The following is a 23,835-nucleotide window of genomic DNA, read 5'->3' on the forward strand; positions in this document are numbered from 1 at the left end:
GGAATAACCACAACCAACCCGTCACATGTATGAAAAATTATGTTGACAGTTTTATTTTAATAATTTATTGCACTTATTTGAAATAGTGTCTGACAGCATTGTGCATATACCAATGTTACCAAAATTAAAAATAAGTTCTGTATTAAAAGACTTAGCAGAATACAACAACATACATGGGAACTGAACCAGAAATTAAGAAAAAAATACTGAATGATGGATACAGGCAATACAAAAATAGAAAAATTACACAACCTAAGAGTTCGCTTAACATACGTATTCCAAAGTCACATAAAGGGGAAGTCGTAGCCTGTACTGCACTGACCTAAATAGTTGGGTATACATGCAGTGTGCTGTTCATGACTGATGAAGCAAAGTCCAAGCTGTATGCACACTATCACCTATCTTACTGAAGGTCAAAAATATTCTGAGAACTGCTTGGAAATACAGCCTTAAGTTCCAGATTTGTGAGGATACACCAGGCTAAGCCAATGATTTAGGAAGTGTTTTTGTATTATCCATTATAGTAAGAGTTATTCAGGTTTGCAGCAGCATCCCATCATGCAGCTAAGGATCTAAAGAAATCTGTTTTAGGTTAAAAAAAAAAAAAAAAAAAAAGTTATCTAAAGTTGGGTTCTGTCAATCAAGTCCTGTGTTCCGACAAGATGAGTAGTATGTCATTTCCTTCAACAGTACTTTAATATAGTTCTAGCCAAGACAAGCAGCACAGGTATCAGACATGCGCTCAAACAGCCGACCATGGGGCTAAGGTGCCATAGCGTTCCGGGGAAATTTTGCTAGGGTGAGGATTCCATATGGAACAAAACAGGAATAAGCCGAGCCTTAGGATTGACTCCTGCACTTTAAAGTAGATGTTTCTACAAATGGTTAAAAGGTTTGGTCCATATATATCTGTTAGAAAAATAAACATGTATGTCTTGTATAAAATAATGCATACATTTGCTTTCAAACTGCACATTACAAATACATCTGTAGGTGCATTTTAATACTGTTATTTGTGGACACTGGGTAAAGGGAAATAGGAATGAATATTATGGGACGGGAAATAATGTTTCTTGCAGTCTGCACAATCAAGCAACATTTTATGAAAGATAAAATAAAATATAGGTCATACAGATTATAAAATGGTCAAAAAATACATATTTGCCTATAGTTGAAATTACCATTGGAAATAGCATATTATGGAACATGATTACAAGTTTTATTTACAAAACAATCTATATGCAGGGATTTTATTGTACAACGGTAATAAATAACAAGCCTATTGTACCATGTTTAAAAAGGCTATTTTGCTAGATAGCCGTAGAACTGTTCTGCATCCAGTCACAGCAGTGTTAAAACGGTGGGATCCACAGCATGGTGGATGAAACCTTTCAAGCCAATCAGAACAGCTGTTGAGTGCCTACAAAAGTTACTTTGCAAGGCTAAAATAAGCGACAACCTTAATAATGCTTAAAGTATTCACAAAAATACAGAATATTTACATTTTTAATACCAAATTACTACAGACACACCAAAGAAAAAAAAAACTAGCACCCAAATAACGCAATCCGAATTTGCTTCACCACGGCTTTGCATCGCGGTGCTTTTTCTTTTCTCAGTTTTTTTTTTTTTTTTTTACACGAGCTTAACACAACGTGGCATGTTCTACCCGTGTCTAAGGTATCCCGTTGTCTTTCACACAAAGGCAGCAAAAGCACTGGGGAACTGCTTATCACCATGGCGATATATATAAAACACTACCACTTTTTACTGGGACCTGTCAAAACTCAGATGCTTAAAAAAAAAAAAGGTGACTGTTTTAGGATTCTGACGAGGGACTTCATTTCATGAATTGAGGATCTTCAACACAAATGGCAATGTCATATGCAGCTTGGTAAAAGTGGACTCTTTGGTGCTCTTCCCTGAAGAAACACTTGTTATGGTCTTCCCAATTAAAATAATGAAAATAACTTTGCTTACGTGATATCTGGACTGTGGCAATTTGTACATTATATCCAGTTTCCTATTGGCAGGCTTCATACAAACGTTTAAAGGAAAAAAAAAAAAAAAAAAAAAAAAAAAAAAAAGAGTACAAAGAAACAGTAAGTAGGTATAAGGCTTTGAACGTCTCCTAATAGCGATGGTTTCCTGGAAACCACTGCATTGAGTGTGGCTCTCACACTCTGCAAAACTCCAGTCAAAGTGTAAGCAACCACTGGAGAGAAAGTCAATAATACTGCTCTTGTTTTCTCGTTTTAAAGGCTTAGCCCTGCGTTAGGAAACTATGCAGTCATATCCTCCATCATGGAAGGCCTCCTCTTGCTCCTGTCTTGACAAGTCCTCCTCGTGCCTGCTGACGCTGCAGCTAGAGGTGTCGCTTTGGGGGCTGGCGCTGTGGCTGATGGAGCTGCGGCTCTCCTCTGCTCTGGGGCTGGACTGCTCTACCACCTTTGAAGAAGCTGTAGGCTGAAACGCTTCAGGCTGCACCTGCTCTACTGTCACTTCGGGAAGCTTTTGCAGCTGTGGCTTAATGATGTTCAGGAACGGCTTGTAGCCTGGGCTGCAAAGATATAGATCATAAAATATATTAAAATGATATACCCGTTTCAAAATATTATAAAAGCACAGCCTTATCACTGAAATAGGCAGGGGCTAGTATTTGTACTTAAGGCTGCTTTATGAAGAATACTGACTGCTAGTGGTATTTTTGTTTGAACAATATTTTTGGAAATTTTCGTTGCGTTACAACCTAGAACGAAAATGGATTTTTATCTGGATTTCATGTAAAGGACATACACAAAATAGTCCAAATTGGTGAAGTGAAATGAAGAAAATAAGTTTTAAAAAAATCCAAATCAGAAAAGTGGTGCATGCATATGTATTCACCCCATTTGCTATGACACCCTTAATCTAGATCTGGTGCAACCAATTACCTTCAGAAGTCACATGATTAGTTAAAAAGTCCACCTGTGTGCGATCAAAATGTCACATGATCTCAGTATCTATACCTCTCTTCTGAAAGGGCCCAGAGTCTGCACCACCACTGAGCCATTGCTTAAACAAAAAAATAAGCAAGCTTGCTGTCGCCAAATAGCATTTGTGAGACTCCCCAAACATATTGAAGGTACTCTGGTAAACCCCCAACAAATCTATTTTAATTCCAGGTTGTAATGCAACAAATACGAAAAATGCAGAGGGTGGTGAACTCTTTTGCAAGGCACTGTAGAGGTACCTACGGTAGCAGCCAGGTACTACTATATTTTGTGTATATTCAAAAGGACAATGCACTCCATGTGTGTGTCGAGGTGATCTGTAGGGTTGAACAAACGACTGGATTATACTACATTCCAGTTTGGTTGGGCCCCGACCCCTGGGCAATGAAAGAACACATTGATGCACATACTTACCAGTCTGTTGTAGACCATGCATCTACTGACTGTAGCCCAGTCAGTATGCCTTGTAACATCTCTTCAGCAACCTCGGGACATTGCATGAAGTTTAACACCTGACTAATAACAGAGGATTCCCGCAGTATGAGGCCAATGATCACACACCACTCCAAGCAGCCTGCCTCCATGAAAACATGCAGTAGGTATCTGTGTGGGAAAAGCCAAGGGTCAGATGAGTAATACATTAACACCTCCAGCGCTAGTTCTCCTGAATGCTGTATGCCAGGGCATGTTCGGACCTCAGTGCCAATGTTTTCCCATTAATTGGCTGCTTAATCAGTGACAGTGAAGTGCTGCATTTAATTTTAATGGCATTGGCAAGAAATGTCAGATCATGGAAGAAAAATGAAGATTTTGCAGCATGGATGCAAATTCTGTCAGGGTAAGTGCTTTATTTCTTATTCTTCAGAGTACTTCAATAGTAGGGGGTGTCAGGGACATTACACTGCCCCTTTAAAACCAATTTTTCACATCACAAATCCATTATTTTGTTTGTCTAAACAATCCATGGTACATTAGAGGTCTTTAACTTGTATTTCAGTCCAATTCAGCTGTCTATGGATACTAATGGATTGCAAGTTCGCAAGAGCAAGGCCATCTTCTTCTGTACAAGGTCTTATGCATACATGTTATTGTTAATTTTGTATCCTGCCTCCCCATTGTAATAATGTGATAAACCAGATGGCCCTTAACATGCAATACATGTAATAGTTTCATCTATCTCAAATCTCTCATTGGTTTTCAGTTTATTTTATAGGGAAAGTAATGCAGGGCGTCAAACACTATGCAGGGTTCCCCCAAGGTCGGTGGGTAAAGTGCATGTATATACAATTCCCATGCACATGTGTGTCTCAATGTTGTGCCAAAAGTTTAACCAAGTAACCAAACTGTGTCTAAGTAAAATGCACACACTGGATACATATGAAAGCTATGCACGTGGCGTACCTTAGTTGGACCTGAGACTTGTGAGGTCCTTTATTGGCCAACTCCATGGAGATGTGTTCAAGCTCTGACTGGGTCAGGCTCAGGGTAGAAAAGTTCTCATCCACCATTGTCCAGTCCCCGTCCAACATAGAGCTGGTTTCTGTTAGGTCAGTTGCTGAGCCAATACTGCATTCATCACCTACGTACGATATATACCCAAGAAAAGTCAAAAATCATTGGAGGATATTTGGACAAATCTTAACACATTGCTTAGAGCTGACCTTACATAATGAAGATGATAAAGATGCATTCAAAATTAGCCTAAAGAATTGAGAAATGAGATTAATTCATAAAAAGAATTTAGGCGACTAACAAAAAACTAAATATCCATGAAAGATTATAGAAAGCAACAATGTAGCATTTGCTTTTAGAAATTGTTTCAATTCTGGTCTGGTCAAAAGTGAAGCGCTGTGACCATGTTTGCATACCTTTATTTAATAGAGGGGATAGAAACGCATCTTGGGTGTGAGGACTGTGGGTTGAGTTGCAGTCCATATCTCTCTGTGCTGTACTCATACTGCCGAGCCAACTGTGACTTCGAGGGGCACTGGGAATCCCAGCCTCCATGTCCATGTTCAGAAAGTTATCAGCAGACTGGGACTTCAAGAATTGCTCTCCAGCCCCTACAACACAACATTTTTTTTTACAAAAAAGACTGATGAAACTGATGAATCAGCTTGTGTATTAATATTCTTTATTATTATTAATAGCTTTGCTTCTCCCTCTCAGTTTCATGGGATCACACATACCTGCCCGAAACCTGGTGTTTTTAAAGGGAGAGCAGAAGGAAGATGCTGGAAGGACAGGGAACGGCCAAAGGAAATCCTCGTGAAGCTTTTTTAATGCTGTAACAAAATCTTCCACTCGGGCAGCCCGGGTGCGCTCTTTACATAGCCAGCCAATGAGCTCAAAGCCAAGCTGGGCAGAAAAGCACCCAAGATCTTTAAGGCGGATTTCCTCAAGCAGGCGGCGAGCGTGGCGCCACAACATCATATCAATGTACATGTTCTCTGCACAATCGCTGTCCTTACTCCACCTGGACACATGGGTAAAAAATGAGAATAAATACGATGAATGGTTTGCAGGATTAAAAAAAAAATAGAAACATGTGTAGCTTGGATTTGATAGAAATCTTTAAATACATAAGGAATTCAACAAACTCCAAGAGAATAACATATTTCAAACATACCCACAAAAGGCTGTCCGAGCCAATCTCCAAGTTAACGGGAGATCATGTAATAAGGAGGTATAACCACTCAGAGCTTGAAAGTTTGAAGCCGAGATACCTTTTCAGGTGTTATGCATCAAGATTGTAAACACATTTATATAGGTTTATTTAGTGTACAGTACTATGAAATGTTGGACTTGGGATAAGGGACAGGTCTGCTTTAAATATCCACACTTCGGTCTTCTTTCTTTTTTTTTTTTTTTGTTAATTCTCCGTTTATTGAAGAACAACATGACATTACACAACGACACAGCAATAGTAAGGCACAAGGAAGGTAGGCAATGAGCACCACGATAAGAGCGACAAGCGCCCGCACAGATACAGTCTGAAAGGGTATCACAACAAAGTGCCCGACAATAGATGGATACAGTTACACACAATAGCAGTTAGAGTTGTGCAACAGATATGTGGAAACAATACTAGCACACGGAGCAAGATACAAACACAGTACCCAGAGAGAGCAACGAGCTCCGGAATATAGCACCATCTAAACAGCGGTAGAGTCGAGTCCGAAGACCCAGGTAAAACGGGTACTTACGAGTACAAAGTAAACCAAACCAAAACAAAGACCTATGTGGCGGCAGATAAAAGGGAATAATAAAAAAGAAAATGTAGAACAAATCAAATCAGAGACCCGGTGTGGTGAGGTAAAAAGTGTAGAGAATCACATCAGAGAGAGGTCCGAGCGACCATCCAGGGAGGATATGAATGAACGCCAATAGAACCACTGAAGCTCTACCGTATGGTCCTGGCCCTTGGAGGCGCTCGAAAGGACTTCCATTTGGTAGATAAATTCCACCCGGCGAAACCAGGCAGATACAGAGGGAGGAACGATCGGTCTTCTTTCTGAACAGTCAGGGGCATTAACTATCAGCAAGGTATCCAACACGTGTACAGGCGGTAGGGTATTTTGCAAAACCTCTGATGTAGATTGTCCTATTGTACAAGCAGGGCCCCATATGACCCGATTCTCTCTATACCCAATGCTCTGTGCTGACATTATATACTGCATGTGTATAATATATATATATATATATATATATATATATATATATATATATATATATATATATATATATATATATATATATATGGGTATTGCCAGAAAAGGTGTACGATACCTAAAACCCAGGTAGCAGAGTCATTACAAACATGTATTACAGGAGCTAATGAAATGCCACGTTGCTCAACAAATTTCTGCGTGATCACAGACTGGACTGGATGTGTTTCTTTGGCAAATAAAGGCTGCCATTCTTTGGCCTATGTTGACTCATGATGTACGATTTATATTTATGAAGTAGTGTTTAATACATAATACATAAGTGATTAATACTTAATAGCCACAGTCCCGGGTGGGGGCTGTATAAAGCAAACCTAATTAGAAGTGATCTCTTCATTTGACTTGTTTTCTTTACCAAGAGTGGCTTTTACAGACTTCATTATCTCTACATTGCTTTTCAAGCAGACTTTACAAGACTTATTCACTCAAAAAACCCTTTCCGTCAATATTACCAAACAGTTCCATTTTCTATATGCTAAACAAAATTGAAAAAAAAATCAGTTTTAAACGTAAATTTTTCATCCAGATGAAAAACAATTGTGCCATTTCCACATATACTAATATATTTCAGTCTCTTAACTACACGTAACAGCATATTAACATGGAAAATCTGTTAATTTGAAGGGTTTATAATAGTTTTTTAGTCTGTTTCTTTAACCGAGACTTAGAACTTTGCACATTCATGTGGGCTTACAAGAATATATGTGAACTACCAGAAACAGAAAAGGACGCACGGGTCTGCAGCAAGAGTTATCCCCCGAAGTGGGAGGAAGAGTAACAGAGGGCTTTAAAGTAATAGACCAAGTTAAGTTTAACAATGAAATCCTCAACTAAATTGGTGTCTTCAGGCTACTTTGGAGATGCTGTGTTGTACCGGACTATTTAAAGCATGTAAGGCAATATACTATTATAGTCTCACCTTTTGCCAGCAGGTCCAGTAGGCATGCTCATTGTTTTTTGGAGGTTAAACTTTCCCGTGGGGAGATTTTCAGGCGACTGGGACAAGCTAATGCTGCGGTGCCTAAAGAACTCAAAACCACCAGTGGTACTGGGCTCCTGAAGAACATATGGATGAGAAAAAAATGGGTTACTTTAAAAATCACAGTCCCAGAGAGTAAAGCTTGATGGAAACTAAACTACACAGACTTACAAAAAATAATGCATACAAATCATGTAGCCTGAAGAACAGAAATTATCAACCGTCTAATGCTTTTTTTCCTGTGATAATACATGAGATAATAAACCGAAGCTTGATTTTGGGCACACTCCAAGCCTCCGCCCCCCCCCCCAAAATACATTTACCTATGAGCCAAGTCTGGTGTGTTTAGTACCTTTATTAAAACCAAACAAATAGAGTATCACTGACAGTTACTTTTAACATACTGTTTCAAAATCCCTTAGAAGATGAAGAGGAGATTTCTACTTGGGTATGACACATTTCCTTACATATAATCACTGTATTGTGTTTATGAATTATCATTGCTTTTATTACCTGTATGAAAGTTGGCTCCCTGAGAAATACTTAGCTTAAGGTCTCCAAAAGCTAGAGCTGCTCCTGGCCGTACACCCTAGCACAATATTTCATACATCTGACGCTGTCTCGTGATGCTACTATCGCAATACGGTGCAAAATCTGCAAACACATACCTGGGTCGTGGGAGTAGAAGGAGGTGTTTCTGATTCCCCAGAGCCAATAGCTTTAAGAAACCGGATCATGTGTCTGCAAAGATCCCATTTTCCCTGTTCAAGCGCAGTGTTAAACAAAAGGGTAGCATGCTGCCTGCTGACCGCCGCTGCCTCCATATTCTGCAACAACACCAGAACACGTCATTTTTCACTTTTAGCCACAAACAGACAGAATATACACATCCTGTAATAGTGAATGTACCACATAAACATGGTCTCATCCTAAAACAAAGCAATCAATCCAGTGACATGACTGACCATCGGTGACAACATTCATCTCATGCGCCATTTATTGATGCAAAGTAGACAAAAGTGTGTCAGAGTTGCAGCTCAACTAAATTTACACTTAAAGGGATGACCATGAACACTTTTAGCATCAGTATCTGTCCTCCAAGCACAGGAGCCTGGGGCAAACACGCTGCATAGCCATCTACATGTAATGAATACACTGCTCTCTGTTTATGGAGATGAGGTTTCCTCTTTCTCTTTTACAATGCAGGAAAACGGTCCATATTCTGCAGCCAGTGACTGCTTTACAACAAATACACATTGGGTACCACTACGCACAATAAAACGCGGTGTTTAAGGAATGGTTATATGTCACCTCGTTTCATTTGTAAACTTTTACAATGCAAAAAAAAAAAAGCACCATCTTTCAGAATGAAACTGTGCTCTATAAACTTCTGGGACACGTGGATGGTTGGTAAGTGGGTTCCTTTCATGTAATTTCACACAACAGGTAGCAGAACCAACTGGCTGTGGCCAACATAAAGAGTCAGCATCATGATTAGAGAGAAGGATTAAGGGAGATACACATACAGAGGTACATAACAAACACAGAGGAAATGCTTCAGTTTTTTAAATCTCGACTAGCACACCAAGCTTAATTTTCTTTTCAAATCGTAGGATTACGCGCCATTCAATAGTGTGCTTACATGGAGTTGTACAACATGTATGATACAACACCTGGAAATTGTCATTTAGGATGACATGTTAGCAACATAACAAAAAAATACATGCAATGTCTACCTGTAGAATGATAAGATAGGAAGCAGCTGTGTCCAGGTCCTGAGCCATTAGGCACTCTTCAAACAAATCCTTGGGGTTACCAACAGCAGCAAAAAGATAATTCCACAGAGCATACTCCGTTTTTCTCGCACAATGAACCACAGTTTGCAGGAAAAGAGGGAACTCTGTGATGAACTTTGCCACATTTGGAAGCAAGGGGTCAGGAATAGGCTCCCGTGAGGTAGCTTCTTCTTCCAGTACTTCATGAAGCATGAGTTCTAGCACATGAGGGAAGTAAGGTAGAGCGGCACATGAGTGGGCCAGGAGAAGGGCTTGTTCTCCTAGGTTCCTGACCAACAGCTGGCGCAAAATGTGATGGAGGTAGATCTGGGAGGTTCTTTCCACAATACAGAAAGGAAATTGGACTTCCAAAGGTTCAGATGGAGAAGTACTGAGAATGTTTAAACAGTCATACGCAACAGTTTCATTGATGGCACCTAAAACTAGAGCATCTTCGAAAAGGACTGCAAGTGGGTAGATGTTGATATGAAAAGGCAGCATGATGCGTTTGGACAGAAAGGAATGTGGTTTACGGTAATCCCTGGGAAACAGAGGAAGCCAAACTTTCATGCCAGCTCCACCGCAGCTAAGCCATAGAGCTTCCAAGAGGTGACGCTTTTGTTTGTTTGCCCGACATGTGCTCCATACATTTTCCACTGACTGGGCTAACACCACAGGGGCACAGAAAGGTAGCTTAGAGAGGGAAAAAACAGACATAAATTAGATTAAGTATATAGTGAGGAGGTACTGTATTTTTTTCATAGTTTTTGGGGTTACAGAGTGTTATTACACATATTTGTTCAATACATACTACATATATATATTATTGTATGGTAACATTTCTCACAATGTATACACACAAAAGAACAGGAGTGGTGGTAGTCTGGTGTTGCCAGATATTGAGATACTATCAAGCAGTAAGCTTAGCTAGAAAGGTGCAGTGGTAAATCCCTGCCAAAAAAACATTGATCCCAATTAAGCAGAGGGTGTTATTAGCTCCCAGATACTTATAGTTTTGTACCAAGTCTCGGCATCCTACCATTCTGCCAACATTCACGGTATGAGGCTATCACAAATGCCCCCAGTAGCCACCATTTTGAGAATAGGGGATATTATAATGGAGAAACCTTTTTGAAACAAGAGGAATTGTCACAGATTCTTCACCCACCCTTTAGACTAGGTCTTCTTTATCACCAACTAAAACATTAAGTAAAGACTGTGGAGACTACACAACCATTAACCCAGAAACTCACAACAACTGAGGAATTATGTAGACTGAAGGCCCCCCAACAGCACCTATTCTCTTGCAGCCATACCATGCTCACCTCCTCCAGCTCCGTACCCTACTACCTATGGCTCTGGGAGAGGGATTTGCACGTCTTCCCATCTGTTGACCAGTGGAGCAAGATCCTGACGCTTGCACAGAGGTGTTCTATCTCCAGTATAATCCAGGAGACCTCATATAAACTCCATACAGGGTGGTACAGAACCTCTGCTGATCTAAACAGATTTTAACACTCTGTCTAAGATCACTGCTAAAGGTACCGTGCGGCATGCTGGGCTTCTTCACACATTTGGTGGCGCTGTCCATGAATTACCCCATTTTTGGATAAAGTTCTAAAAGTTATCTGACACATAGGTGGCTCTTCCCTAGGAGACTCACCATACCTCACAATTGAAATTCCTGTTATAATTGTACTACTTGATGGAATTGTTCTATTGGTCTTTCCCTTTTCAATCTGGGATATTTCTCGTGTCTATGAGAGAGTGCGGAGTCCCCTACGTTTAGTGTATATCATAGTGTAACATGGTTACTTTTTACCTGCTCAATAAATTAAACATGAGATTAAAATATTGCCGAGTAAACAATTCTTTTTATTTTTCACTAAAAAGGCAGGACATAAGGTTTCTTCTCCTAGAACGCCCTCTAAAGAGTAATTCCTGCAAGATTTCTTTGAGATCACATAGCTAGTCTACAACTAGTCAAGTTCTCCCACTGCCGAGTAAGCCCCAGTTGTCACTTACTAGCTTGTGTTGATGGGACCTTGTGTCTTTCTCTCGGATTTGAGGTCCTGATCGATCTCTCTGCAGCATTATCAGTTGACCTGCCAGATTCAGCATAATGCTTTCGGCATCACATGCCTGGAACAACAGATAAAGCACAGATAGCTACAGATATTATATCAAGTGTGAGCTACCTGGGTGCTTTAACGATACTTAAAAAATAAAACAGTATTACACTGTTAATATTAGATGTTCATTTTATATCTGCTTTGTGTATGAATACAGAAGAGTAAAACTTAAAACCTGTCTCTTTTACTGTCATTTTTTCTATTACAAAAGTATGAGACCCCCATACCTGTTGTGGCACTTTTAAGGAGATGCCAGTCTCAGTCCTCACCGATGTCAGTGTAACAGACACTACAAGTGATGGGTGGGGAATGTAACGGGACATGGACACCTCCTGTAGGACTTGTAAACATGCTGTAGGATTAGGACTATATGGAATAAAGACAAAGAAAAACCTCAGTTATGCATATTTCAACATCTTAGAATGGCCAAAAAAAATCCTTCATCTCAATGGGTCTAATGAATAGCACACTTAGGCGTTATCAAGATTAACCTTTGGGTTCTCTGTCACTGTCTTGGTCTATAATTTTAGTTTTACGCAATCATTACAATTGCAAGAAACAAATGGCATTTATTCAAACTGCTTAACACGAGATCACCTTTCCCACACAATCCTCTGGAAGCTTAGTGTGGTATTGTATGGAGAAAGGAAACAAAAACACAACATAAACCTGTGACTACGACATGATATTTCTGCTACGTGCCGGGAGGCAAGAATAAAGATTTTGTGACATATAAGAATGACTCTCATGGAAGCATCTCAAGTTTGACATTTAATGATATCTTTGATGTCAGTGTGTTGCTGGAAGAATAGACTCACCCTTCTTTCAGTCTTTCAATACTATATAGGCAGATCGAGCAGTCTGCACGGAACAGGATCACTATATCTCTGAACATACTGAGCAGCAATGTTTCTTGTTGAACTTTGGTGACATGTGCAAAGGCATTGTCCAAGTTGGACGTGCGTAGGTAGACTCGCAGCTGTAGGTAACAATTTATAAGAAGGAAGAAAAAAAAAACAAAACACACAATTACAAAAATTCAAGTGCCACCCAACAGCACAAGAATAGCAATAACATCTGGTTTTGATGCAGATCATTCTCGTTACCTCTTCTTGATGATCACTTATATTGTAACAGGCCAGTACAATGAAGTTATTCCACCAGGCCAATCCCCCAGTCACCATCATATTCTGCTCCTGTATCGAAGATGGATTAGAATAACAATGAGTCCATTTATTCCTTAAAGAATCAAACTTCCTAGAAATCTAGTCTCAGAAAGGCTCTGTGGAATTGCAGGACTCATAAGGTCACTGATCAGTCACAGTTAATTGATTAGATACATATACCTGCTGCATTAAAGGGAAGTTTGTCTTTTAATAGATACAGTGATACTCATTACACGGCTGTAGAAACACGGCTGCAAAGTGTTCCAGCACTTCCATATGTACTGGTCGTACATGTTTTGCAAAAACATTAAAGTTTACCCTGCTAACAACCCATCAGTGTGCTTTCAAAAATAATTTAAAAAGGTTTACCTGAGTAATATTTCCAAAAAGCTTCCATTTCTTGGTAAGCAAGGAGTAATGTGCAAAGCCAAATTTTCCAACAACTGCAACATTCTGGCCACCCTTGTCGATAGCAGAGTACTGGAAAAAGAAATTGCTTTTACAAACAGGATAGTGTCAACGTTAACACCAAATAATTATTTAGCTTAGGAGAATGACAGCACAGAAAATAAGAACAAAGGGCTAGAGACTAGTCACGGGAAAACGTGTTACCCTGTATCTTCAGTCCCAGTGTACAGATCACCCAGCCCAGAAACCTCTCCCTCATGTGCTGGGCCTAACAATACATGTCATCACAAACTCAAGCTCTGTCTCATTAAACATAGCGGATGATTATGCACACCGCGAGATTTGTTCCAGCTTGTCTTTGTAGCCCTAACATATACAAAGGTAGACAAGCAACCGTGGTAACTGCAGAACCAGTTGACTATGTGTAGGGTAGCAGGCCAAGTCCCACATTAGCAGTGGCTGGTCATCCTACTGGGCCAACTGGGGTATATCCATGACCTCCCCTGAAACCAGCCCATTTACACAACAGAGGTCTGTGCAGACCTCAGCAGTATATTTTCAGCAAGGCTGAGCTCTGGGATGCAATCTCATATCCTAACATTTCACATAATCAAGAAGCCTAGACTAGACAGAAGGACTCCCCTCAGAACAAGAGGAAGATTAGTGGTTCATTATATAAATTCTCTCTCTCATTTGGCACTAAGCCACTTTCTTTTTCCAATCAGCAGTTCATTTATCACCCACCCATAATTTATATCGCACATTGTCACAATGAAAAACTTACCCTGATTGGCCAGTTACTCTCCAGGTAGGTGCTATGTATCTAAAGAGGGAAGAAAGCAAAAGGTTAAATATCTTATTAGTACAATAAAAAGTAAGATTGGACGTATGGCATAATGCCAAGTACCAATGGGTTTTAAGTGTCACACGTGCTTTTATTTATTCATAGCGGAAAACTGTCCGTAAGCCTGGCGATTACACAGAAGGCCGATGGCATGCATAATTCAAACATTTCCAAGCTATCCGAGATCCATGGAAAACGCCAGTTTCACATATCACCATCACAGTATGCTGCTATACAGCTATGTATTATAACCCTACCCCACATAAACATATTAGACAGCCCTTTACAGTTGAATAAAACAAATGATAGCAGACAGGCAACAGTTATACACCATGCACAGAAACTGCTATGACTGCAATACTGTCATGTCAACTTGATAGAATTTACTTGGGAACACTTGGTTTTAGTGTGAATCAAGTGCATCTATGTAGCCTCACCAATAAAAATGTTAAGGGGGCTGGGAAACGAAGCAAATGCATAAAGAAGATTCTGAAGAAAAACAAACAAACAAAAAATTATAAACTTGAAGGGGACACTCAGCGATCATATATATTTAAGAACATATGATGGCCGGAGCACCTTTAAGTGATGTGTATCACCTGAAAATAAAGTGAATCTGCAAAACAACGTATCTGTATTCTGCTCCAATGCAATAACTAGAACCAGAAGACACTGAAATCTCTTTGAAAACCTTGGAGAGCCGTCTATTCATATAGAAGTAAAGCAGTTATGAACACGCCATTATCTTATGTGCACCGGCAGAAGCTTTGAAGCTCCAGTTAGTACATTAGAGATACTATTTACACAGCTGTGCAATTGCGTAAAACTCCTTGTCCCAATGGAAACTATGCACACGCAACTATATCAGCCCCAACAGATATAATTGGGCACAAAAACGTTTGGTTTTTTAGTTTACTTCACATACACTTATGTTATATTATGTTATATTATACAAATAAGTGTTTATTTCAGAAGTGTTGAAAGTTACAAAACATTCTAACATGGCCCCTAATAGTCCTGGTTTTTGTGGGACACTCACAATTTTCAGGTTTTTCCAGGCAGCAGGGGAGCCAGGGCCAGTTAGAAAGTTACTCTGATCGCCCCTGACCTGACCAGGGAGCTATAAAAATCAAAATAGGTACGTCCTGATGCAGAACAGACCTCCGTTGTGGCTCCCATGTGGCCTCCTGATCACATTAGCATCACAGGATGGCTATTCGGGTAAGCCGGCTAGTGACCATGCCTCCAACGCACTCCAGAATCAACAACAGTAACCTTGCAACACCCCCCAAATCAGGTGTCCCAATAAAGACAATTAAAATGTTGGGGGGGGGAGCACAAGAAGTAGTAGTATTTAAATTAAGCATATACTTCTTAATAGTACAACTGTGATCCAAGTATGACAGATCATTAACCTTGATAAATACTGTAATGTATTTGGCTTTACGGCTGGCGATATTGATGTGCAAATCTACTTTTTGACTATTGGTAAAACACATTTTTGAAATACACCTTCAGCTAGCCAAATTTCAGTAATTGTATAACTGGAAGACAAGCATTTACTAACTGTACGTGATTTATGTGGCATTCGGACTACGGCTCTCTAACAAAAGGAAAATTGCGTTGCTTTCCCTATTGCTTACACTACACATTCAGAGTTTGGCAATGGAGGCTACCTGTACGACATGCCAGTGTCTGTGTCCTAGTAAAGTGCTTAAGCCCTGAGAATCTGCAGCCCCTCCAGGAAAAGGACTCCTTTCACGTAGGGGCTTATGTTCAGTGTGTGATGAAGGGCTCCTTGAAGTTTGTGTCTGAGTTGCATCCCCACAGTTTAAATACAAACGATCTTCTCCTTGAAGAAGAACCTGTTCTTGGTTACTCTGGAAAGGGAAATGAAGAATTAGACAAAACATAAATCCTTGTCATTATTTTGCAGAATTACAACAAAATATAATTAACTGAGTGAGCCAAGCGTTTGCTACAGTTGTGTGTTGCCTTTCCTAGCTGGACTTCAAACACTAGGTGATGGTACTAGCTTCTCATATAGCAGACCTATGGATGGTGAGTACCCCTGTAAAACCCAGGAATACATTATAGCACCACTATACTTTAGTTATTACAGTTACTATGGTGGGTATTGCCCTAAAAAAAAAAAAAAAAAAAAAAAGTGTTAGACAGGATCCAAACCCTCCTGTACAGACTCCAACAAGGACTGTAATAGTAACCTGTTCATATTTTTATCATATGCTTCAAAACATTTTCTGCATTTGCAGCTGCTTTGACATGTCCTGTATAACATAAAAACAATAATTCTGGCTTAGACATAATTGTTTAAATCAGAAAAAAATACTTGAAAGTTTGTCATGATGATTAGAAATCATCCACTTAGTGTCTTTACGTTCTTGGCTAACAACCGTTAATGAAGCATGCACCGGATGTGGCCACTTCTTTGGGGACACTTACCATGCACGGGTTCACAGTGAGTGCACTCTTGATGAACTGAAACTGGAGTATTCCAGCCTGCTGAGGTACGGCTTTGTCATTTGTTCCATGGCCACCGGCATGAGAGGAATCTGTTGCGATCGCCCACAAGTGGTAACCTTCAGTACCCCAGCTCTGTAAGGGAGACAAGTAAATACATATAATTTATTTGTAATCTTCTAACATAAAACATTTCATGAAGCTGCAGTGAACACAGTACCTGATACAAAAGAATCATTATACTGTATATGAAACTGCTTTTGAAGCTCATGAATACAGGGATACTCACAAAAACATTAGAAACATAGAATTTGACAGCAGATAAAAACATTTAGCCCAACTCAGTCTGCCAGTTTTCCTGGCTGTAAAGACCTTTACAAAGTACCTGGTCTCTTAAGATTTAGAACGGCCCTCTGCCTAGCCCATGCGTGTTTATATTCATCAACCAATATAAGCCTTCGCCACTTCAGTTGGGAGGCTATTCCACTTAACTTCCACCCTGTCGGTAAAGTAAAACTTCCTTAGGCTACATCTTAAAGTCTCTGATCATCTAGTTTTCGCATATGACCTCCTGTTCTCCTCCTGTGCGATACACGTCCTTCCTTAACTTTGTGAAATCCCTTTATATATTTTATTCAATTCAATTTCTATCACATCCACTCTCTTCTCTCCTCCAATCTATACATATTGGCGGAATAAACTTCATTTAAAATCTAGCATACAATACAAATTAAAACAAAAAAAAGTCAATGAAAAGGCTTACCATAGAGCTGATTTTAAGAGTTTCTTTCTTGGTACCGTCAGCTCTGTAGCTGAAAAAAGGCAATATTTTAGAGATTTTAGTATAGAGATAACACCATATAGTATTATATCATAAAAATCATTTACAGGAATTCTAAAAATATATCAGTAATATTATGACAGCCTTAATTCCAAAGTGCTTTAACTCTCCTACCACTCTCCACTTCCATAGCCACACAGTCAGCTCCTACTTTGAGTAAAATCTTTACAAAACACCATTCAATTCTGGACATAAAATGGCGTTTACAGTTAAAAACAAGTAACAGCGCCATAATGTCAGAGAGTGATATATGTTCTTCCCCATTGAAAATCAAATTAGTCCTCTCACAGATTTATTATGCCCCAAGCAGGGACTTCGTATTGCCGGGTGAAGTTACTTACGCAAAATCTCCTCCTAAAGTACAGATCAGATGTGCCCCAAAAACACTCCATAAGGACAGGCCTCCATACTCCCAAGTCACCATGACCACGCTACAATCGGGTGACCATCTTATCAACTTCACCGCCCCGGTTTTGTTCCAGATATCTAGAGGGAGATTAAAACATTGCTGTTCCAGGGCTTAACAGAGAAAGATACAAAATTATTTAAAATACACGAAGAAATAAGGGACCTAGGGAGACATAACATCACCGTGGTGGTCTATGATCTTAAACACTGCGTTTAGGCCATTTACTTTAGCAGAGTAACTTAGAATTTAACGCTAATTTGATGACATGGCTCTAGTGGGTCCTATACACAAGAGAACCAACTTTCTTTCCTCATCTCTCGCTCTCAGAGCATGATGCATTATAGCACATAGAGGAACGTTTGGCTTTAGTGTAAATATATCTATGTCAGTTTTTCAATCACACATCAAGTTCCCACATAGCTGAATGAGAGTTAAGAGAAATAGTATATTATAAAAAGAAATCTATTTATATCATAGTGGCAGTCACAACCGCATGCTTTCCAACACAGATAGCCCAACATCAATACATACACACCTATGTCCATGAACATGGATCCAAGTAAAGAGCCTACGAAGAAACCTTCTGACTGCCCGATCCTGTCATATGGCAGGAGACGAGCTGCCATCAGCGACCATGCTCTAGCAATGCAGTCAGTGTCTCTGCAAATGTTCTTGGCGCATGACAAGGAATCCCCTGGCCAAGTGGGCTCCCAAAACTCTGAGGCCACGAAACAAACTGTTTTTGCTGAGCAGAGTAGTCAAATATATAAATGACAAGTATGGAACAAGTGGGGGTCCCTTGCCATCAGGGGCTTGTGGCAAATGTCCCTTTCGTCCCTTTGTTAATCCATCACTAGGCTTTTTAACTTTTTTTCAACTTGCTGTAGCCAAAAGAACTTTACAAGACAATATGGAACGAGGAGAGTAATCTAACGCACAGTAACAACAAAAGCCTTACCTGGGTACTGTTTTGGGGTGAGCTCCAATTTATGAGAAAGCTGCATTGCACCAGTTGTGTTATCTATTGTGTACACGAGAACAGAGCCACTGTCAGGAAGAGATAAGGAGACTTGCTCACAAACAGATGCTCATCAATAATCAGGTTAATTGCAGCATCAGGTCAGTAGTTAGCCAGCACGATAATGTTCCATTAACATATTTTAGTAATGTACATGAAAGATTGACATTTCATTAAAAACACTTACACACTCACAAATATATATATATAGAGAGCTTACAAATAGTTTTTTATTCCTTTGATGCAGATTTGGGAATCATGTTGATGGAGGTTTTGTTTCACCTACATGAATATGTTAAGGGTATTTTGCAATGGTTTATTCTCGTCTGACATGTGCCTGTTCCCCACCTTATTCACTATGTAATTTTAGTTTCACACGGATCCTTTCTTGAAACTGCTTTTCAAGAGCAACAACAAAATTACATTTGGGAATATATGGCACGTGTTATTCTGATGTTCAGCTCTCATGATTATGAAACTGGAGCCAATCCAGCAATCTCTGGAGCGATGTTCCAGCCCTGGCTAAATGAACTATGAAGCAAGCCTCTCAAACCAGAGCAAAAAACACTCATCCAAAATGTCAATGATAGTTATGCCTATCCATTCACCCATTGATGAGCAGCTAAATTACCATCATTAGGGACCAGCGTTGGCAAACATGATCAATACAACCCCACGGTTATGGATAAGCCAAACGGATACATACCTGGCACAACCAAACGCCATCAGCCTGTATTTGCTGTTCACGGCCACGCACGTGCCATCGGTGACATCCGGAGCCCAAACCCCATGGATCTGCTGCTAAAAGAAAAACACATTGCAGAGTGAGAGCAATGTCCCTCCAGTACATACCGACAATAAAAACATTATTTGCATTGTTTAGGTTGTTCAAGATTGAAGACTGGAAATATGAATTCTGAAATCAACTTTAAGGTTATAAAATGTCACGCAGGCAGCTCATATGCAGAGTTCCAATTGCATTGAAAAGTCAGCATTTTGGCATTAAAAGAGCTTCCTAAAATACACACAAAATACGGGATATCCCACAGCACAGCAACACAATAAAATTCACAGAAAACAGGGCAACTGCTGTGCCAAGAATTTGCTGAATGAAACAATTAATCCCCAATTGTTTGAACGCATCGCTGGAATGTCTGCGATTATGTAAGAAAAGCTTGCAGGGATATGCTGCCGCCCTGTGATGTCAGGACTCGGCGGAAAGATTGAAATATATCACAATAATGGCACAATGCCACAATCGCTCAGCAGACAACCAAGGCTGTATAAAGTCAGCTTTATTTTCAAAGACATGATCCTTTGTAAACAGTTGTGCACTTTCCACTGGGTTTTGTTTGCTAAAACAAATACTTCTGTGACATGGTTGGATAAAAAAAAAAAAAAAAAAAAAAAAATTAGGAGTAGTTTGTTTTCTACGTGGCATAGAACTCAAAGGCCACTTCTATGTAAACGTAAGCCAGGGAAGGGAAAGGAAAAAAAAAAAAAAAGAAAAAAAAGAATTGGGAATACTAGCATGCTGCTTATTTATTTCACTGTACTTCGAGATCACTCGCGGCCATTATATCTTCCTGGATTTGTTAAGATAAAATCTGTACCCGCAGACAGGCTTTGGAAGATGAACATGCAGGACACTTTAAGTTTAAACTCGCCGACGTCACCATGCATTACGAAGGGCCGACCCTGCTTGGTACACGAAGCGAGCTGGCCGAGAATAAGTGCAGAATTCCTGTAGTCCCAGAACTTTCTCTATCTTAAAACTGCAGCTCTTCTGTCGCTTTATTGAGTTAACCACGAAGCATCTTTCAGAGCAGCCTTGTTGTTATATTTTATTTTGTCAATCCATACAGCTTTCCTTAAGATTTCTTTGCATAGCAACACGCACAAGCTAATCATTCAATTATGGCCATTTTGGTCACACGTGTAACTCTTCAATCATGTTCCAACTGAATACGCAAGAATATTCTTACAAAAGACCAACTACTGGACCTTTTGGAGACATGTAAATGTTTTTTGCCCGTGTTATGTTCTACTATTTCAAAAGTGAAGTATCACTAATATGCATAAGTGTTTTTGGCATACTGAAATAAAGATATACTGACATGTAGTAGATTTATGACCTTTATGATTTATACACTGTTGATCAACCGTCCGGGGGGGGCCACCAACAGAGCGTGCTTTACATTTCACTGCACCCACGTCTATCCAGGAGAACAATACACGCTGAGAAACTGTACCATACGGCCACATGCATGTGATTTATCCCGTACTGTAAGTACGGTCAGCTTTTCTTAACCCCTTAACGACAATCCACGTACATGTACGGGGTTGCCGTGCAAGGGGTTAACGACAATGCCCGTACATGTACGGGCTGCCGTTAACTAGCTGCATCGCCGCGATCGCGGCGTTTTCGCCGCGATCGGCGGCTTTGCAGCATCCACGGAAGCCTCCCAAGTGAGGCTGACCGTGGATCCGGGGAGGGCAGCCCTCGGCAGCCCTCCCCGGAAGAAAAATGGCCGCCGCCGCACCGATCATGAAAGATCGCGGCGGCGCCCGGCTAAAACAGCTTAGGAAGCGATCGGAATCGCTTCCTAAGCATAAATGGTGTTACTGACATGCCTCAGTATCGAGGCATATCAGCAACACTACCCCCCGACCCCCGATCGCCTTGTGATTGCTCCGAGGAGCAACCACAAGTGCCATCCTGTGAATGACGTTGCCGTCATTCACAGGATGGCATTAACAATAGATCTGAGTTCAGAGGGTCTATCCAGACCCTCTTGTGAACTCTCGAGCTCCTCCTGCAGGTTGAATGCAGGTACTGCATCCAACCATGCAAGGTCAATGGAGCCCAGCTCACTAATGAGTGATTAGTAAAAAAAAATAAAAAATTTTTTTAAAAAATTTAAAAAAAATAAAATTTAAAAAATGTTTAAAAAAATAAAAATAATATGGTAACATATAAAAATCCCCACTGTCACCAAAAAAAAAAAAAAAAAAATTAATAAGCAAGTCCTAAAATTCTTTATCTTTACAAAAATTCCAGCATGGAAAGAGTTAAAATATTGGCATTGCAAATGCCCATAGGGTGTCTCGTATTAAAAAATGCATGAGTGGATGGGGTAAATTGAATTGGCCGGGTTCAAAGGTGTCCCAAATATGGGACATGGGGGCAGTAGGATCAGATGTCTGAATGGCCAAAAAATACACACCTCACAAAGGCGGCCTTTTACCTCCCAAATAACCCAACAAACCCATGCATGTGGGGTATCACTGCGCTCAGGAGATGTTACTGAACACATATTGGGGTGTTGTTTGACAGGGACATATACCAGGAGCGATAAATTTATACCTGAAGTACAACGTGTGTGAAAAAAATACAAAAAAATTTACTACCATAAAGTTTCACAAAGGCTGGTGGTAAAATTAGTGCATGGAAAGGGTTAAATTACCAGCATGTGAAATACCTTGGGGTGTCTAGTTTTTAAAAATATATGACTTGATGGGGTAAATTGCATTGGCCGGCTTCAAAGATACCCGAAATGGCACATGGGGGGAAGAATTACCAGATTTGGAAAAAAAGGTTTTGAAATAGCAAAACGCTACCTGTACTTATTGCCCCATAACGTGCAGAAAAAAGCAAAAAAACATAAAAACATTGGGTATTTCTAAACTCAGGACAAATAGTAGAATCTATTTAGCAGGTTTTTTCATTCGTTTTTGCAGATGAGTAAAAGTTTTTTGTTTAAAAAGTGAGAAAAAGTAATTTTTTAACAAAAAATCCCCATATTTTATCATTTTTTTATAGTAAATTAGATGATATGATAAAATTAATGGTATCTAAAGAAAGCCCTGTTTGTCCTGAAAAAAACAATATATAATATGTGTGGGAGCATGAAATGAGAAAGAAGAAAATCACAGCTAAACAGTAACACCGAAAAATGTTAAAATAGCCATTGTCCCACAATATACTACGAGTAATAACCCCTATTGTCCTTAAGGGGTTAATACTAACATTTCCAAAGGCAGCATCTGACAAACAAAAATAAGATTCTAGTCATAGTGGAGATGACAAACTGAACGCACGTGGATTTTGGTCTTCCTTCAAAACATCCTGAACACTATCAGTTTGTCATTTCAATGCAATTCTCAGTTCCAAAATCATTTTTGTCACCATTATCAAGTTTTGTTTCAACCCGCTACTATCATCCCGCAAACATGCAGAAAAGGAATGCATATCGGGATCTACACAAAACAGAACATGCCTCGCTAGCAGAACAAGAGTTATAAAAACCGATGGCAACACCTACATCGGACGTGAGATGGCTGGATAGCGGCGTGATGAAACCAACGCGTCCATCGTTAAACACAACAGCAAATCCATCGAGTGTTACACAGTACTCCATGTCTCTGATAAACACATCACCAAAATCCAAGAATGAACCTGTGGGAAAAAAAACCAAACAAATAGCACTCAATGAGCCATTAAACGGGTATTCCTTAAAGCAAACTTAAGGGACATTACATGTATTTATGTGCCGTCAGTAGATTTGGTAGCACTGTCACAGTAGGGTAGAATGAAAATAAATAAGACCATTTAAATACCATTTAAGCTACCTACATAATATATCAAAATAGCTGCGTCCATCTACAGTGAGAATTCAAGGCCAATGGGCATGTACAAAAAAACTGCATGGTGTTTTTGTAACACTTACTCTTTGAAACTATTCAAAGACTGAAATAATCTTAGAAAATCCCATGCTGACAAATATATATCCTCCATATTTAATTATACTATGTGTGTACCTTCTTTGCACCTTTTTTTGGATTTCAGTGCATGCAGTGTTGCATCATTAATATGAAAATACCATGTTGAATTAAAGTGCATTAAGGGAACACTATCAACGGGCAAGCTGTGCAACCACAAAAGATCTAGGAGCAACACCGCCGATACCTCATGGTGAAGGTGGACATCGATAAAATGTATAGCAGTACAAGACAAAATCGGGAAAACTATGTAGAGCTGGAACTATAAGCAACAACAAT

General features: G+C 39.8%; 1 protein-coding gene across 2 annotated transcripts in view; it reads right to left on the reverse strand.

Moving 5' to 3' along the window:
* Positions 1-2,242: 2,242 nt before the first annotated feature.
* RIC1 (RIC1 homolog, RAB6A GEF complex partner 1) overlaps positions 2,243-23,835 on the reverse strand; it is a 45,276-nt gene continuing 23,683 nt past the window's right edge. Inside the window, exons 6-26 of one of the 2 annotated variants that reach the window (XM_053466047.1) lie at positions 23,100-23,233; positions 19,481-19,572; positions 18,715-18,803; positions 17,689-17,833; positions 17,270-17,318; positions 16,489-16,641; positions 15,702-15,905; positions 13,966-14,004; positions 13,143-13,253; positions 12,714-12,803; positions 12,426-12,586; positions 11,835-11,973; positions 11,501-11,617; positions 9,437-10,168; positions 8,369-8,527; positions 7,641-7,777; positions 5,183-5,469; positions 4,862-5,056; positions 4,395-4,572; positions 3,408-3,596; positions 2,243-2,560 (exon numbers count right to left, since the gene is read on the reverse strand). In XM_053466047.1, coding sequence (XP_053322022.1) covers positions 2,275-2,560; positions 3,408-3,596; positions 4,395-4,572; positions 4,862-5,056; positions 5,183-5,469; positions 7,641-7,777; positions 8,369-8,527; positions 9,437-10,168; positions 11,501-11,617; positions 11,835-11,973; positions 12,426-12,586; positions 12,714-12,803; positions 13,143-13,253; positions 13,966-14,004; positions 15,702-15,905; positions 16,489-16,641; positions 17,270-17,318; positions 17,689-17,833; positions 18,715-18,803; positions 19,481-19,572; positions 23,100-23,233 — 3,686 coding nt within the window. In that variant the 3' untranslated portion in view covers positions 2,243-2,274. Of the gene's footprint in view, positions 2,561-3,407; positions 3,597-4,394; positions 4,573-4,861; positions 5,057-5,182; positions 5,470-7,640; positions 7,778-8,368; positions 8,528-9,436; positions 10,169-11,500; positions 11,618-11,834; positions 11,974-12,425; positions 12,587-12,713; positions 12,804-13,142; positions 13,254-13,965; positions 14,005-15,701; positions 15,906-16,488; positions 16,642-17,269; positions 17,319-17,688; positions 17,834-18,714; positions 18,804-19,480; positions 19,576-23,099; positions 23,234-23,835 lie in introns of both variants that reach the window. The other variant, XM_053466037.1, reaches the window with a different exon arrangement.

Source organism: Spea bombifrons, chromosome 1, assembly GCF_027358695.1.
Source record: "Spea bombifrons isolate aSpeBom1 chromosome 1, aSpeBom1.2.pri, whole genome shotgun sequence".
Classification (NCBI taxonomy): Eukaryota; Metazoa; Chordata; class Amphibia; order Anura; family Pelobatidae; genus Spea; species Spea bombifrons.